Source organism: Malus sylvestris, chromosome 10 (assembly GCF_916048215.2).
Source record: "Malus sylvestris chromosome 10, drMalSylv7.2, whole genome shotgun sequence".
Lineage (NCBI taxonomy): Eukaryota > Viridiplantae > Streptophyta > Magnoliopsida > Rosales > Rosaceae > Malus > Malus sylvestris.
This window is the reverse complement of record NC_062269.1, coordinates 11,123,086-11,138,364: the sequence shown is the minus strand read 5'-3', so window position 1 is coordinate 11,138,364 and position 15,279 is coordinate 11,123,086. Positions and strand designations below refer to the sequence as shown.

Genomic DNA, 15,279 nt, shown 5'->3' with positions numbered 1-15,279 from the left:
ATTAAAAACTTAATCCGAAAATTAAAATTAATGAATCAGATTAATTTTAAATTCCAAGGCCCCATTTAGGCTATATTATACAAGCCTAATCCACACAATCATAAGGCCCAAGCCTTAATATTAATTGTATTTAGGCTATTTAGGCTATATTATACAAGCCTAATCCACACAATCATAAGGCCCAAGCCTTAATATTAATTGTATTTAGGCTATTTAGGCTATATTATACAAGCCTAATCCACACAACCATAAGGCCCAAGCCTTCAATCCATTTCCAAATGGCCCATATTCTAATTACTAGACTAAAACACTAAATCTATATAAAGGCCCTTGAGAATCTTGTTTTCCCCAATGTGGGACAAGAGTCTCAAAACTTCCAACACAGCTTTGAGCTGCTTCCTCTTTTTTTGTTTTGATGATACGTGATTTTGACCTAAAAAAAGCACGTTTTTCTGTAGTTACTGTTTATACCATAAATCACCAATCCAAAAGTACCGAGCACCAGTAACCATTAGGTCTGGTAATTCTTGACACAACCCGATAATACAATACGATAGGCACATGTTAAGATAACGGATTGTTTCAGGTATATACGTGAGTAACACGATACACGATAAGCAAAATATTAATTTAATAATTTTATAATCCTAAAAAAATACTATAATAATTATATATATTAATTTAACAATTTTATACCACTAAAAACTATAATAATTATATATATATATATATATATTAAATTAAATATTAAAAATTGGTGACCATTGGATCCTCTTAAATATACATACCATTCAATTTATTAAGTATTATACGTACAAAATAAATAAATTTAAATATACTTAATAAATAAATATATATATATATATCATTGAACTTGATAGGATACGAATTCTACGAAACTAATTTCAACCATTGAACCGTCATACTTGTTTGTATATGCTTCAAGATCGCATCAGCAAAAAATCGTAAAAAACAAACATTTATAGATCAAGTAATGAACAAAACTTTTCAATTATTATCAACGAAAAATCAGGATTTAATGATTATTTTAACACCGATTTTGATGATTTTTTCAACTACACTCTTTGACCCTATATGAATACAATGAATGAACTCGATATTCAATTTAAAATATTTACATTAGTAGATACCACAAAATCTTATGTTATACTTAATGAAAGTATGAATAAACTCTTAAGTGTTAGCGAATCTATTGTTTTGATAGGATACGCATTCTACAAAACTAGTTTCAACAATCCAACCGTCAAACATGTTTGTATATACTTCGAGATCGCATACGCCAGAAATTGCAAAAAACAAACATTCAGAGATCAAGTAATGGGACAAAAATTTTCGACGGTTATCAATGAAAAATCATGATTTAACAGTTATTTTAACTCCGATTTTGATGATTTTTTTACAGCTACACTCCTTGACCCTATATGAATATAATGAATGAATTCGATCTTCAATTTAAAATATTTACAATAGTAGATAAAATGACCCAACCTGTTAAGGACTCGTTAAGATAATGGGTCATAATGGGTCAGGTCATTTTACCTCTGTTAAGGACTCGTTAAGATAATAGGTCATAATGGGTCTGGTCATTTTACCTAGGTAAAATGACCCGACTTGTTAAGGACTCGTTAAGATAACGAGTGTGACAAAACATGACCCGTTAAAATAACAGGTGTTACATGAAAACGACAAGAACACGACAAGCAGGACTAGTTTGCTAGGCCTAGTCAACATTATAATTTCGGAGGTCTTATGAAGGTATTGAGGCACCCCTGTTGAAGCTCAAGAGTTTCTCTCCAACCAGAAAGGTCAATTACAACGTGATACGTGTCAACATCAGAATAAAACTCTTGAAGTTCTGTATCGACGGCGGACAAAAGTGTGCAACTCTCCTCAACTATAAAAGTTCTCCTATGATTAACTCGTAATGACATTATTCCACTTAACCCATTATTAGAACTTACTAGTGACGATTATGTTTGGACTTTTGTATTACGTAGACTCTATATTATTAATGAGGACTCCTTTACTCTCGTGGATGTAACCCAACTTAGGATGAACTACGTGTATCTTGTGTTTGATTTCATTTCTCTATCTTTTTACATATTACCTACACTTGGTGTAGCGACCTTGCGGAGGTCCCACCTTGACATTTTATTTTGTTCCAAAGTCAACTTGATTTTATGCGTCAATAGTTAACAAACACAAAATTATAGCCTAATTTCTTTTCCACCCTCGTTTATAAAAAAAAATTTAAGCACTCCCAAACTAGTTTCAAGTAATATATGAAAGATTTTGATACAAAACATTACATTTACACATTTGATAGGATTGAAAAACATTTGTGGGGTGTTTTTAGCATTACTCTTCTTAATGATAAATATTATTCAATATCACTATATTCTTAGCTGAAGAGAGCACCATAAGCAAAACAATATATTGTCGATTTTTTTCTGAATTTGTACTCCACTGTTGATTCTCTTAAATTTTTATTGAGCCAACTTCCATCGAACTATTACAATGTATAGATTATGAATTTCCTATGATGTCATGTTTACCCATATTTCATCTGATTACTCATTCAAAAGTTATTCGTCAGCGGTTAATAATCGTGTCAATTAAAAATCTTCGATATTTGTACACTTCAGAGAAATTCACGCTACACCCAAGATATAAATCTCTACTTCCGAATCCGGATCCTTTGTGTGAGGATATCAGAGATCCGTGAATCATGTCAATTCATCTTACATTTTACGGTCAGAAATCATTTTAACTATTTTTATTTAAAATTAAACATAAGCAATACTTAACAAAAACTGATCGCAAAATGTATGATGAACGAACACGATTCACGAATTCTCAAAATCCTCATCAAAGAAATCCGGACAGGATCTTGGTGGACTACTTCTACACGTATCTTTTTTTTTTGGTTAATCTCAGTTTATTACTCTAAAGTTTCTTGTTTTTCAACATTTGGTAATGAAGTTTTTTTTATCCCAGACTGATACATAAAGTTATAATTTTGGAACACTTTCATATATCTATTAAAATTGCTGTTAAGTTTACCGTTAACTGATGACGTGACATTCATGTGAATAATGATTAAACGTCCCGTGGATATTAAAAGAAAAATAAAATTAGACTCTCCGTTTCATAGTAACCGGTCGAATCCAAAGCCGTACAAATTAGGGCTTGCAGATTCTCTCTTCGAGAATTCTGATCGCATCGTATCCATTTGTCTTCAATCAGACTTGGTTTTCGATACCTAGGGCTTGAAAGGAATTTCAGGTGAGTAGTTTCGTTCTAGTTTAAGGAGATTTGGGATTGGAATTTCATAATTCGGAATGAAATTTATGCATCCGGAGTGTGGATTTGGCATTGGAATGGCCAATTTCAAAATTAGGGCACAAATGCAATGCTAAATCCATGGAATCGAACACAGCCTATATGGGTTTTGGTTGTAATTGTTTGATTTGATGAAAATTGCAGATTTTGAATAGTTGTTTCAGTTCAACATAATAAAAATTAGGGTTTTTCTTTTAGTTGTTGTGATTTTTCAGGTACTTTGCGTTCAGTTCGAGAGGGAAATGCGGGGATATGATAGAGATGTAAGCAAATTTTCAGTCTTCATCTATCTGGTTTTTATTGGATGTAAATTTTCGATATTGAAATCTATTATTTTTTTGGAGAAAATTAGTTTGACAACTTTTTGGGATAGGATTATGGTCAGTAGGGCGACGAATATGAGGATTACGAGGACGATGAGGATGGTGAAGAGTATGAAGAGGAAGAGGAAGATCCAAAGCCTACCAAGGAAGCATTGGCATACCTTTAGTTGAGACATGCTTGATAGAACAATTACGAAAGAAGAAAAGTGGTTCTTCTTTGGCCGTCGAATTTACCCAAAATGGAATTCCGGTTCGGTCTCGGAGTTGCAGGGCTCGTCGGGACCATCGGAGGCCATTGGAAATGGATGAATCGGAGAGGGGAATTGGGGAGATTAGGGTTTGCAATTTGAATTAGGACGGAGCAGTGCGCTGGGAGGGGGAGAGAGAGAAATGGAGTGGGTGGAGTCGAAGAGGGAGGGAGAAGGGTGGGTGCAAAGGAGAGAAGGGAGGGGTCGGAAGGGGTGAGGGAGAAGACGCCCAAATATTTTTTTTTTTATTTTAAATTTTTTAGTTTTTATTATTTTATTAATTTAGTTTTTATTATTTTTTAATATTCATACGGCGTCTAGTATTTGTTCACGTGGATATCACGTTATTAGTTAATAGCAAATTTAACAACCTTAATAGATGTATGAAAGTATTCCAAAATGATAATTTTATGTATCATTCTGAAATGAAAAAAAACTTCATTTTCAAATATTGAAAATAAAAAAATTTTAAGATAGTAAATTAAGATTAACGTTTTTTTTTTTTTCCTTTGTTCCAGCTCCACACGTACCTTATTGTATGATGATATCATAGTGGGGTTGGTGGAAATATAATAAAATCCAGTCATATTTTCCCCAAGAAAAGCATGGGCAGATCACATTTTCTCTGTCTTTCTAGGTAGGACAAAGGTTTTGTGGCCGACAAATCTGACACGTCTCCAAGTGTTCTTTTCGGTGCAACACGCTTTTCGTGATCACGCTTTTAACGCGGGGAGCCAATGTAACGATTGATATTACATTCATGTCAATGGTTGGAGGCGGTGAAGTTAGGTCTGAAAATGTCCCATTCTTGTGCGAGGGAGAATATGATTCCATCTCCTTCTATTCTTATCCGTTTTCCTTCCCTCATCTCTTTTCACATATTATTTTTTATCTTATTGTTTTTATAAAATAATCAATATAAGATGTTGACGTGGCTAAACCGTAACTCTTCAAATATAAGGAAAGAAAAGGGGAGAAGGGAAGAAAGATTAGGAAGGGAAATAATCCTCTTCCCTCTACGGACACAACCTGTCAATCAGTTTTCATAATAATACATTAACTGTGAACAATGCATATTAAATTTAGGAAACTTAAGTTAATCCATAAAATTAAATAAGCTTTCATCAACACAAGTCAACAATATAACTTCAACACAATCAAATTCAACGATATAAACCCTCTACACAACCTCTTAGCAAGAATTCATAAGCCTACATCGAACCAACATTTCCCCACAATTCCACAAATTTCCACCAATTTTATCAATGACCATACATAATTAACCATGAATACTGAATTCATTTAACAAATTTAACACAAATAACAAACCTGACTTCTGGGGTTCCAAATTTTAAAACTCATCAAATTTCAACGTGATTTTAGGGGACGTATGACACAGTTTATTTGTGGAAGCAAGGACTTTCGATCTCGACTTGGAAGAAGCAAGTACGACGTCCTTTCTATTGAACCAACATGACAACTTTAGAACCAATTTCGAACAAAGTTCGCCTGAGTTTCGAATGCGCGGTTGAAAGTCGACTGACTTTCGAACGCCTGCTAGAGACGAAAAACAATGGAGAAGTTCGACTGAGTTCCAAACGGCATAGAAGTCAACCTAATCTCTACACCATACCAAGTTCAACCACTAAGAATATGATTTGGATGCAATTGGACTCTGATCAACCATCATTTATTTCTCTCTTTCTTCGTAATGTAAGTCAGATAACATCCACATTTCAAAGACCAAACATACAATTTTGAACTATTCTTTCGGTTATTTCACTTGTTACGTAATACGAAACTAGTATAATACATGAAGAATACATGATCGTATTTTCTGATAATTTTGCTAAAATAATATATTGAAAAATTCAGTCATCTTTATAAAATTTAATTTAATTTATTAAAAAAATAATGTGTTTTTATTTCTTTAATAATATGCTAAAAACATAGGTAGAATAGTGTGAGTTTTACATATATTATTGAAAAATGTGTGAAAATAACGTGTTTTAAAAGTGATTAATATGTATGAATGTGTATAATATGTGTACCATACACTGGAGTTTTTAAAAAGTGTAATTGAACGAATAATTAAGACATGTTAAATTAAACGAAGTATTTTAAAGAAATACTTGTAGATATATTGTACACGAATTTACTAATTATGGTTTTGAACTTGCTTATTTTAATATTCAGCTTCACTTGGTTTATTTAAAAAACTACCCTTGGGGCCACAATACATGTTTTGGTTTAATTCACTACCAAAGCCATGATGTGCTCCGAAAGTATGAGGGATTCCCAACTTCTCTTAAGCGGATCGCTGCTTGCGGACCATATATGAGGAGCAATGTAAACCGTTGGATTTCATTTGAACGGCTGACAATAAATTAGCTAAAACGAGCTTAGGGTGAAATCGGGTCTCTCCTCTCTCTACATTTACCCACTCATTTTCATTAATGTCTCTTTCTCCCTCCTCTCTATGTGTTCCTCCCTCTTTCTCTTTCCTTTCTCTCTCTCTCTCTGCTTCTTTCGATCCCTCTTGTGGGACCATGATTTTCCAGGGACGGAGTAAGGCGGATCGAAGTACGATTGCCTCAGAAGTACGGTCATGGACTCAACAACTTCCACCATTGAGCTACATAGACAAATCAACGATGTCACCATCATCCTGTTATAGAGTAGTGGGCGAAGTTCAACGAGTTCGTTGAGATTGACCACGCTTGTTTCACAAGATACGAGAACTTGATATGGTATGGAATCAACGAAGTTTTCTATATTCTAGGGCTTGACGTACACTGCAAGTAATCACACTCGTAAGAGGATGCAAAATCTACTTCTAGACATCCTCTAGGATTCTCACGGTTTAATACGGAGTCTATGTCGTAAAATAACTCTATCTCGATAGTGTAACATACCCTTATAGGGTTCATCTTTGGTAACATAACTATCATACATTTATTCTCTTGCCTACTGCTTGAGTCTTATATGTTTGCTTACTATTTGACCTTCGGAGAGCCTTTGGTTAGCACCTTACCGGTCCTTAGGTTTCTTACGATTTTTTTTGAAGGTAACAAGTTTCTACATCTTCACTGTTCACAGTGGTACGCGAATTTGGTTCAAAAAATTGGTGCTTTCATTGAGAGTAAATTTATACTTCCCTGACTAAATTACTCTACTACAACAATGACTATTTCAAAACGTCCCAATACTTCTGTCGCCCTAGAACACAGCTACACTTCTGGTGCTAAAGACGTTCTAGCCATGGAACGAATATGGGAAACCCTGATGAAAATTAACGCCTTCGTTAAAGTTCGAAAAGCTTCTCAAATGAAGGTACAGTCAAAGCTTATTGACATCGAAAAATGTGTAAAAGCCCTTGAAGGCGTCTTCTTCAGTTTTGAGGAGTCATTGATTGAGGCAACACCCGTTTAGATTCTAGCGAAAACTGCTGATCTGAACCCTTGTGCTAAGTACCAGCGGAAACTGCACATGACAACATTCTTTCTTAGCTATATTAGTGGTTTGATTCTCCTTACCCTGAGATGTGTAGGCAATTCAATCTGGATTCGACCACACCCCCAATCAATCGCATTCTCTCCTCGCTGGAGATTATGTGCAATTCCGATGCATTTGGCCTTAGTCTATGAATGTGCGTAAATTTAGTTCTAACAATTGATGCTTTCATTGAGAGTCAACTTATATTCCTCCGGGCAGCAACCGTTGCCATGAACAATGATGAAAACTATAAGATCTTGAAGACAAAACTTTGATTGATGATCCAGAGAGAAAATATCTTGAGGTTCGTAACAACCACCAATTTTGGTGACTCACACGAAGAATGTTTTTTCAATGGATTTATTGCTGCTACTACCATGATTTTTTCCCACAAACACAAAAAGCGAGGGTTTCTAATATCTTTGTTTGTTTTTTTTTCAATATCTTAATTGCTTTGAAAAGTTTGAATCATTTTAGCATGAAACAACTAAGCGCACAATATGACTAATTATTATCAAAATGTAGCAATATTGACGAAGTTAGGAATTGTCGGGGGAATGAGCGAAATTTTAAAGGTAAAAGGTCCCAACAAAATGTAGCAATCAAATCCTAAACATCAAGCTAATCATTCTAACGACATGTTTACAAATATGTAATTAGGTAATACTGCAATTAGTACATCTCAAATACAAACACAAACAAAAACACAAATAATGACAACCCCCAACAAAAATAATAAGACCATGAAAAACATAAAAAAAAGAGAGACGAATAAGACTAAATTCATTAGACTGAAATGGTACCTGGAGTCTGAAAGAATAAAGGGAATGCATGTAAAATCAGGAGGTGAATTTTCATGAAATGCCAAAATGCAGACCCAGCAAACATTGATATACCCTAAAGCACTTGGGAAGCTAGAAATTTCTTCAATCTTAGAAGCGCCTCATGATATGTCATTATAGTGCATGTAAATGGAATATCAGTTAACAAGAAAATTTTAGATTTCACATATGATGGTAACAAAAAGAGGGGGAGGGCTTTTCTTATTGGAGCGGTATTCTAATATGACATAAATTACGTAGAGCAAGATTCAAACTCTAGGGTATGGTGCGTGTTACGTAATTCGTAACACTTTCCATAGTGAGTGGAAGAAAAAAAGTATTCAAGATAATACAAAATTCAAGATAAAATAAAATAGTGTTTGAACAGAGGTTAGATAGAGATAAATGGTCAACAAGAAGAATTAATTTAGAATGGAGTTCATTGGATGTCCCCAAAATGGACGGTTGATGAATTTATTCATATTTGACAATAATCAGCGTAATTAATGGCAGTAAACACGTGTCGAGTTAGTTGAAAAATTTAATTCTTCTTGCCATGATGTTTAGAGACTCATCAACTAATTGGCTAATCCCACTTCTAAGTCGAAAACCAAATCTGAATTAATTTGGATAAGGGTCTTTGGATAAATCCAAATCCTAATCCATTACCTACCGCGACCCAATGGATAAAATCCATCCATTATAAATATAAGTGGCAATTAACACTAATTTCTATGCTCTATTTCTTCTCTCCATCAAATTATCTATCTTGTTTTCTACATACAGCCATAGTTCCAAACTCCAATACACATCTCTACCTATTTTTCTCACTATCTCTCTCTCTCTCTCTCTCTTTCTCTAGCTTGATGGCTGACCAGAGGGCGAACGAGAATGCCGTCACCAGCGGACCGCAGAATACGAGCATTGAAGATATTGATCCTCCAAAGAAGCCAAAAACTAGCAAGTTCGCTATTGCCTGTGCTCTTTTGGCTTGCACAACTTCAGTCTTACTGGGTTATGGTAATTCTCCATTTTTTATTGGAATTCTCCTTACAGTTCACGAGTTTCCTAAATTTGTTAAGTGATAAGTGATCAATGTTTGGAGATCGTGATCAATGTTTGGAGATCGTAACGTATTCATACCAGAAACATGAAAAATATTAGAAAATTAATTTGTTTCAAAAAATTGTTGTTACTCCTCCAAAATAAGTGTCATATATACTCGTCTCGTTATATTTTTAAATTTATATTGATTCAAATCTCATAATTTTATATTACTTGTTAATTTTATTTACAGATATTGGTGTAATGAGTGGAGCGTCACTCTTTATCAAAGAAAATCTTAAAATCAGTGACGTTCAAGTCGAAGTACTTGCTGGTACTCTAAACATCTACTCCCTCCTCGGCTCCGCCTTTGCCGGCAGAACCTCCGACTGGATCGGCCGCAAGTACACCATTGTTCTAGCGGGAGTCATCTTCTTGGTCGGAGCTCTCCTCATGGGATTTGCCACCAACTATGCCTTCCTCATGGTTGGCCGGTTTGTTGCCGGAGTCGGTGTTGGCTATGGTATGATGATTGCTCCTGTCTACACTGCCGAGATCTCTCCGGCATCGTTCCGTGGCTTCCTCACATCTTTCCCAGAGGTTTGTTTCGATTTTTGTTTTTTGCTTACTTGCATATATCATCAATTTATACAATGCATGATCATCATGTGAAACAACTTACTTTAGATGTATATGATGTCAAATTTATAGCGTTTATTTGAATTGAATTTGTAACTTTGCACGTGAACTTTTTTGACAAATTTTGATCTCACACCAAAAGGAAAATATATTCTTTTATTGGTTTTTTGAAATAAAATTGCATTGTATTTGTTTGCTGCAGTTTAATTTAAACTTTATAATTTGTTTTGGATAGTAGAATTTATGTTGATTGGCTTGAATGTACATGTGTAGGTGTTTGTCAATGTTGGCATATTACTGGGGTACATAGCCAATTATGCCTTCTCCAAGCTCCCGCTTCACTTGGGCTGGCGGTTCATGCTCGGAGTTGGCGGAGTTCCAGCTATTTTTCTCACAGTCGGCGTCCTATTCATGCCCGAGTCTCCTCGGTGGCTGGTTATGCAGGGGCGACTCGGCGACGCTAAGAAAGTCCTCCAAAGAACTTCAGAGTCCAAGGAGGAGTGCCAGCTCAGACTAGACGATATCAAAAAAGCCGCAGGAATCCCACCCCACTTAAACGACGACATTGTTCAGGTCACAAAACGCAGCCACGGTGAAGGCGTATGGAAGGAACTGATCCTCCATCCTACCCCAGCCGTTCGCCATATTTTAGTCGCAGCCGTCGGTATCCACATCTTCGAACAAGCGTCTGGTATAGACACTGTCGTTCTGTACAGCCCAAGGATCTTTGAGAAGGCAGGTATCACCTCCTCCAATCATAAGCTACTCGCCACCGTTGCCGTTGGATTCACCAAGACAGTTTTCATCTTGGTCGCCACATTTTTCCTGGACAAGTTCGGACGGCGTCCGTTGCTACTGACCAGCGTGGGCGGAATGGTATTTTCCCTCATGTTTCTCGGAGTTGGCCTTACAATCGTCGACCATCACAAAGGTTCAGTCCCCTGGGCCGTCGGATTGTGCATGGCCATGGTATATTTCAATGTGGCATTTTTCTCAATCGGGCTAGGGCCCATCACGTGGGTATATAGCTCCGAGATCTTCCCCTTGAAGCTACGCGCTCAAGGAGTCAGTATCGGTGTGGCTTGTAATAGGGTTACGAGTGGGATCGTCTCTATGACATTTATTTCACTGTACAAGGCCATCACGATTGGCGGGGCCTTCTTTCTTTATGCCGGAATTTCTGCTGCTGCTTGGATGTTCTTTTATACGATGCTGCCGGAAACACAGGGCAGACCCCTAGAAGATATGGAGGTCCTGTTTGGTAAATACCACAGGTGGAGAAAAGCCGATGCAATGCTCAAGGAGAGAAAGCAAGTTGATGGTGATGACAATGACAATGCCCAAGTTTGCTAGGAATAATAACTGGAAAAGATATATTAGGGTTTAGTAGAAGTAATTGGGGTTTTTTTTTTTTTTTTTTTTTTTTTTTTCGAATGATCTTATCGGTTGCTCAGTTGTGTGTGTCTCTTCTTATTTTTTTTTATTCTATACAATGAAGGAAATTGTTGTTAACATTTACAGTTTAAGTATGATTGTGTAAATCCTATATTAGATTTGATTGTAGTTATTATTTCCTATTGTATCTTGTATTCCTTGGGAATGAAGGAATATCTTCTCTCTTTTTACTATTATAAATAAGGGTAAAAGACTGTTTACTACCCTCATGTTTCGTGGTTTTCAACATTTAGTACATCATGTTTTTTTCGTCTCAGAGTCATACCTAAAGTGTAAATTTTGGGACAGTCTCATACATCCGTTAGTCAAACTGTTAAGTTTTTCATTAACTGTGACGTGGCGCACTGATTGGGCGCCACGTGTCATCCACGTTTTTTTTTTTTCTTTTCTTTTCTTTTCTTTTCTTTCTTCTTCCTTCTTCTTCTTCTTCTTCTTCTTCTTCTTCCTCCGACTGTAACTTTTTTTTTTTTTTCTTCTTCCTTCTCCTTCTTCCTTCCTTCCTACTTCCTTCCCTTTCTTCCCCTTCTTCCTTCTTCTTCCTTCTCATTCTCCTTCTTCTTCCCGAATCTGGGGAAGCTTTTTTTTTTTTTTTTTTCTCTTCTTCTTCTTCTTCTTCTTCTTCTTCTTCTTCTTCTTCTTCTTCCGAATCTGCCCAGATTCAGTTTTTTTTTTTTTTTCTTCCTCCTTCTTCTCCTTCTTCCTTCCCCTTCTTCGTTCTTCTTCTTCTTCTTCCTCCGAATTTGGGGGAAGATGAAAGTGTTTTTTTTTTTTTTTTTTTTTTTTGAGGAAGAAGAAGAAGAAGAAGGAGGAAGAAGGGGAAGGAAGAAGGAGAAGGAGGAAGAAAAAATTGCAGTCGGAGGAAGAAGAAGAAGAAGGAGGAAGATGGAGGAAGAAGAAGAAAGAAAGAAAAAAAAAAAAAAACCAAACTTCCCCAGATTTCGGAGGAAGAACAAGCAGAATGAGAAGGAAGAAGAAGGAAGAAGGGGAAGAAAGGGAAAAGGAGGAAGGAAGGAAGAAGGAGAAGGAAGAAGAAAAAAAAAAAAAAAAAAAAAAAAGAAAAAAAAAAAAGAAAGTTGCAGTCGGAGGAAAAAGAAGAAGAAAAAAAAAAGAAAAAAAAAAAGAAAAAAAAAAGAAAAAAAAAAGAAAAAAAAAGAAAAAAAACATGGATGACACGTAGCGCCCAGTCAGTGCGCCACGTCACAGTTAACGAAAAACTTAACAGTTTGACTAACGGATGTATGAGACTGTCCCAAAATTTACACTTTAGGTATGACTCTGAGACGAAAAAAACATGATGTACTAAATGTTGAAAACCACGAAACATTAGGGTAGTAAACAGTCTTTTACCCTATAAATAAAGACACAATGGATAACAACACATGTTCCCCTTTAATTCTACAAACACATCACTCTCTCTCTCTTCTCCTTGCCGTCGACCCTCTTTAACCTTATCAGATAAAATAGACCACAACAGAAATGAATTTAAGATGGGATTAGATAAGTTTCTTTTTTCTTCTGAAAGAAGTTTGTAGTTTTTTTTTGGGTAAATTACACAAAACTACCTTAACTATTGGGTCATTAACAATTTCATACCTCGTCTTTAAAAAGTTTCAATGTCATACCTCATCTACGAATTTATTACAATTTCATACCTTCCGTCAATTGCATGTCAATTTCTCCGTTAAAATGCTGACGTGGCTTGTGGTGGGACCCATTTTCTATTAAAAACTTAATTAAAAATCAATTAATTATTTTTTTAAAAAAACCAAAAGTCCCAAACCCAGATCCCCTTGCCCCTATCCCCCCATTCCCTTCCCATATTCCCCGTCGGTCCCCACCCTAAAAACCTTCCTTCCAAGCCCATAACCCCTCCCCTACCTCCCCCACAACCCCCACCCCTTTTCACTACTACAAAAGGGCCTTATAGTGTCAATGGGTGATGTTGGTTTAATATAATATAGTGGCGGACAAGACATTTGCGACACCAACTGAACATGACGTCGGATTTACTGTCGCTCATAAACATCATAAATTGTCTATGTCACTTTTAACCAACGTAAACATTTACTATCGCTTATAACCGACATACATTATAATAATTTTTAAATACTGGTGTCCCTTTAAATAAAACTGACACACCCCGACCGAGATCAAGGCAAGCTGGCCGTCACGTGAAGGTGACGTAGCCATGTGCACAGTGCGGAAGTGATGAAGATAAGAAATATACGAATAATTAAAAACCGAAACTACTAGAGTGCACTACTAAACAGGAAGTGTTAAGAGTAAGATACGAAAGTAAATACTCCTAATCAGAGCATAGAAAGTCTAGGTGCAGTCTAGTAGGACAAGTACTAATTATACAGTACCATAAGATGTCCTACAATTATTTTGATAGGTCAGAACCACCGAAGTCCTCGCACCCAGCAACTGCAAACTTACCTAAAACCTGGAGGGGCGCAAAACAGAAAATGTGAGTGGGCAAAACAAATGTTTTACAAAACCATTTCATTTATCAACATTTCTAACCCCTCGCTGTAAAACATGTATAATTTTTCCCAGAGTTAGAATATAAGCATGTACATAAATATATATGAAATATATCAACTCAATTCATGCTTCACATAATCATATTTATATGTATACCATGCTAAGATATAACAGAAAAAGCAATTCAGGTGAGAATAAATTCATGGAAATATAACATATTAGCCAGAACTCCTGCATAAGTCTGTACGGCTGAATTTATAGCTCAATAGTCAATCTAACCAGAGTCACGACAATGACCTATACGCACTATATTGCACAAGAGTTGGAACCAAATGAAAGGTCTGTACGACAATACTGGTTGTAATATAATTATGCTCAATACTACTCTCATATAATAGCTGGGCGATAAATCGCTAGTCACCTACGAGTCAGAACCATAATAAAGGTCTGTACGACAAGACTGTGCACCTAAATTGGATCCAATATGAGCATATGGTGCGGGAGGTGACATTATAAACAGGCATGTGCCATATCTCTAGCTAAATCACAATCACCCTAGGTGCAGTTTTATGAGCTCAACGTTATTCAATCACATATCACATCATTGATAATTCACATAACCAAACATAACTCACTTGAGCTTACCTGAGTGTCCACAGCACCACAATTATATATAATGCATCATATACCAATTCATATACGAATTATAAACTTATATGTATGGCATTCAAGGCATAATCTCATTTAAACATATTTTTCTGGGAAAATATCAAGTATCTAAATATATACTGAAAACCAAAAGCCCACTCACTGGTATGTTGAAGTGTCGTAGCCACCGAGTCGCCCTTGACGGCGCTCGTCCTTGGGATAAGTCTCATCTATATGCGAATTAACTATAAAAATGTTATTTAAAGCACATAGACAAAACTAGCTAATAACTTCTCATACAATGCTCAAATGGGGTGTTTGAATATACCAACGTGATCTACGCAACTCCACGAACATCCCCATATTTTTAGAATAATTTTCTGACTACCCACGCGCCGGCTAAGGCACGGCCAGACTCACCGCCCATGCGCGGGCATGTGCTTGGCACACTGACAGTGGCAGTAACGGCGTTAGGGAATATTCTGTTAAATTATGGAATATTCCGTCTAAAAACTAACGGTGTCACCTTAGGCCGTTAGCATATTCCATAAAAAATGATGAAATATACCTCTTCTTCCCTGACGAGCCACCGGATGTCGGCGATTGTTCGTCGGTTTCTAGAAAAATTTCAATTCCTTATTTCTCCTTCATTTCAACACCAAACTTAATGAAATTTGAACCATTTTAAAGATCTCACCAAGAAGAATCGAACCATACCTGAGTCGAGCCCTGAAACCGCCAGAAAAAGCCTCAATA

At 36.1% G+C, this 15,279-nt stretch overlaps 1 protein-coding gene and 2 long non-coding RNA genes across 3 annotated transcripts; all 3 read left to right on the top strand.

Moving 5' to 3' along the window:
- The first annotated feature begins 234 nt into the window (after positions 1 to 234).
- LOC126584710 (uncharacterized) lies at positions 235 to 2,099 on the top strand. Its single transcript, XR_007610092.1, has 2 exons — positions 235 to 1,535; positions 1,589 to 2,099. It is a non-coding gene; the product is annotated as an uncharacterized LOC126584710 (long non-coding RNA).
- A 1,330-nt stretch (positions 2,100 to 3,429) lies between these two features.
- On the top strand, positions 3,430 to 4,314 carry LOC126584711 (uncharacterized). Its single transcript, XR_007610093.1, has 2 exons — positions 3,430 to 3,626; positions 3,749 to 4,314. It is a non-coding gene; the product is annotated as an uncharacterized LOC126584711 (long non-coding RNA).
- Positions 4,315 to 8,969: 4,655 nt separating this feature from the next.
- On the top strand, positions 8,970 to 11,597 carry LOC126584707 (putative polyol transporter 1). Its single transcript, XM_050249035.1, has 3 exons — positions 8,970 to 9,270; positions 9,548 to 9,894; positions 10,207 to 11,597. The coding sequence occupies exons 1-3, from the start codon at positions 8,985 to 8,987 to the stop codon at positions 11,284 to 11,286; spliced, it is 1,713 nt and encodes a 570-aa protein (XP_050104992.1). The 5' UTR covers positions 8,970 to 8,984; the 3' UTR covers positions 11,287 to 11,597.
- Positions 11,598 to 15,279: the final 3,682 nt, after the last annotated feature.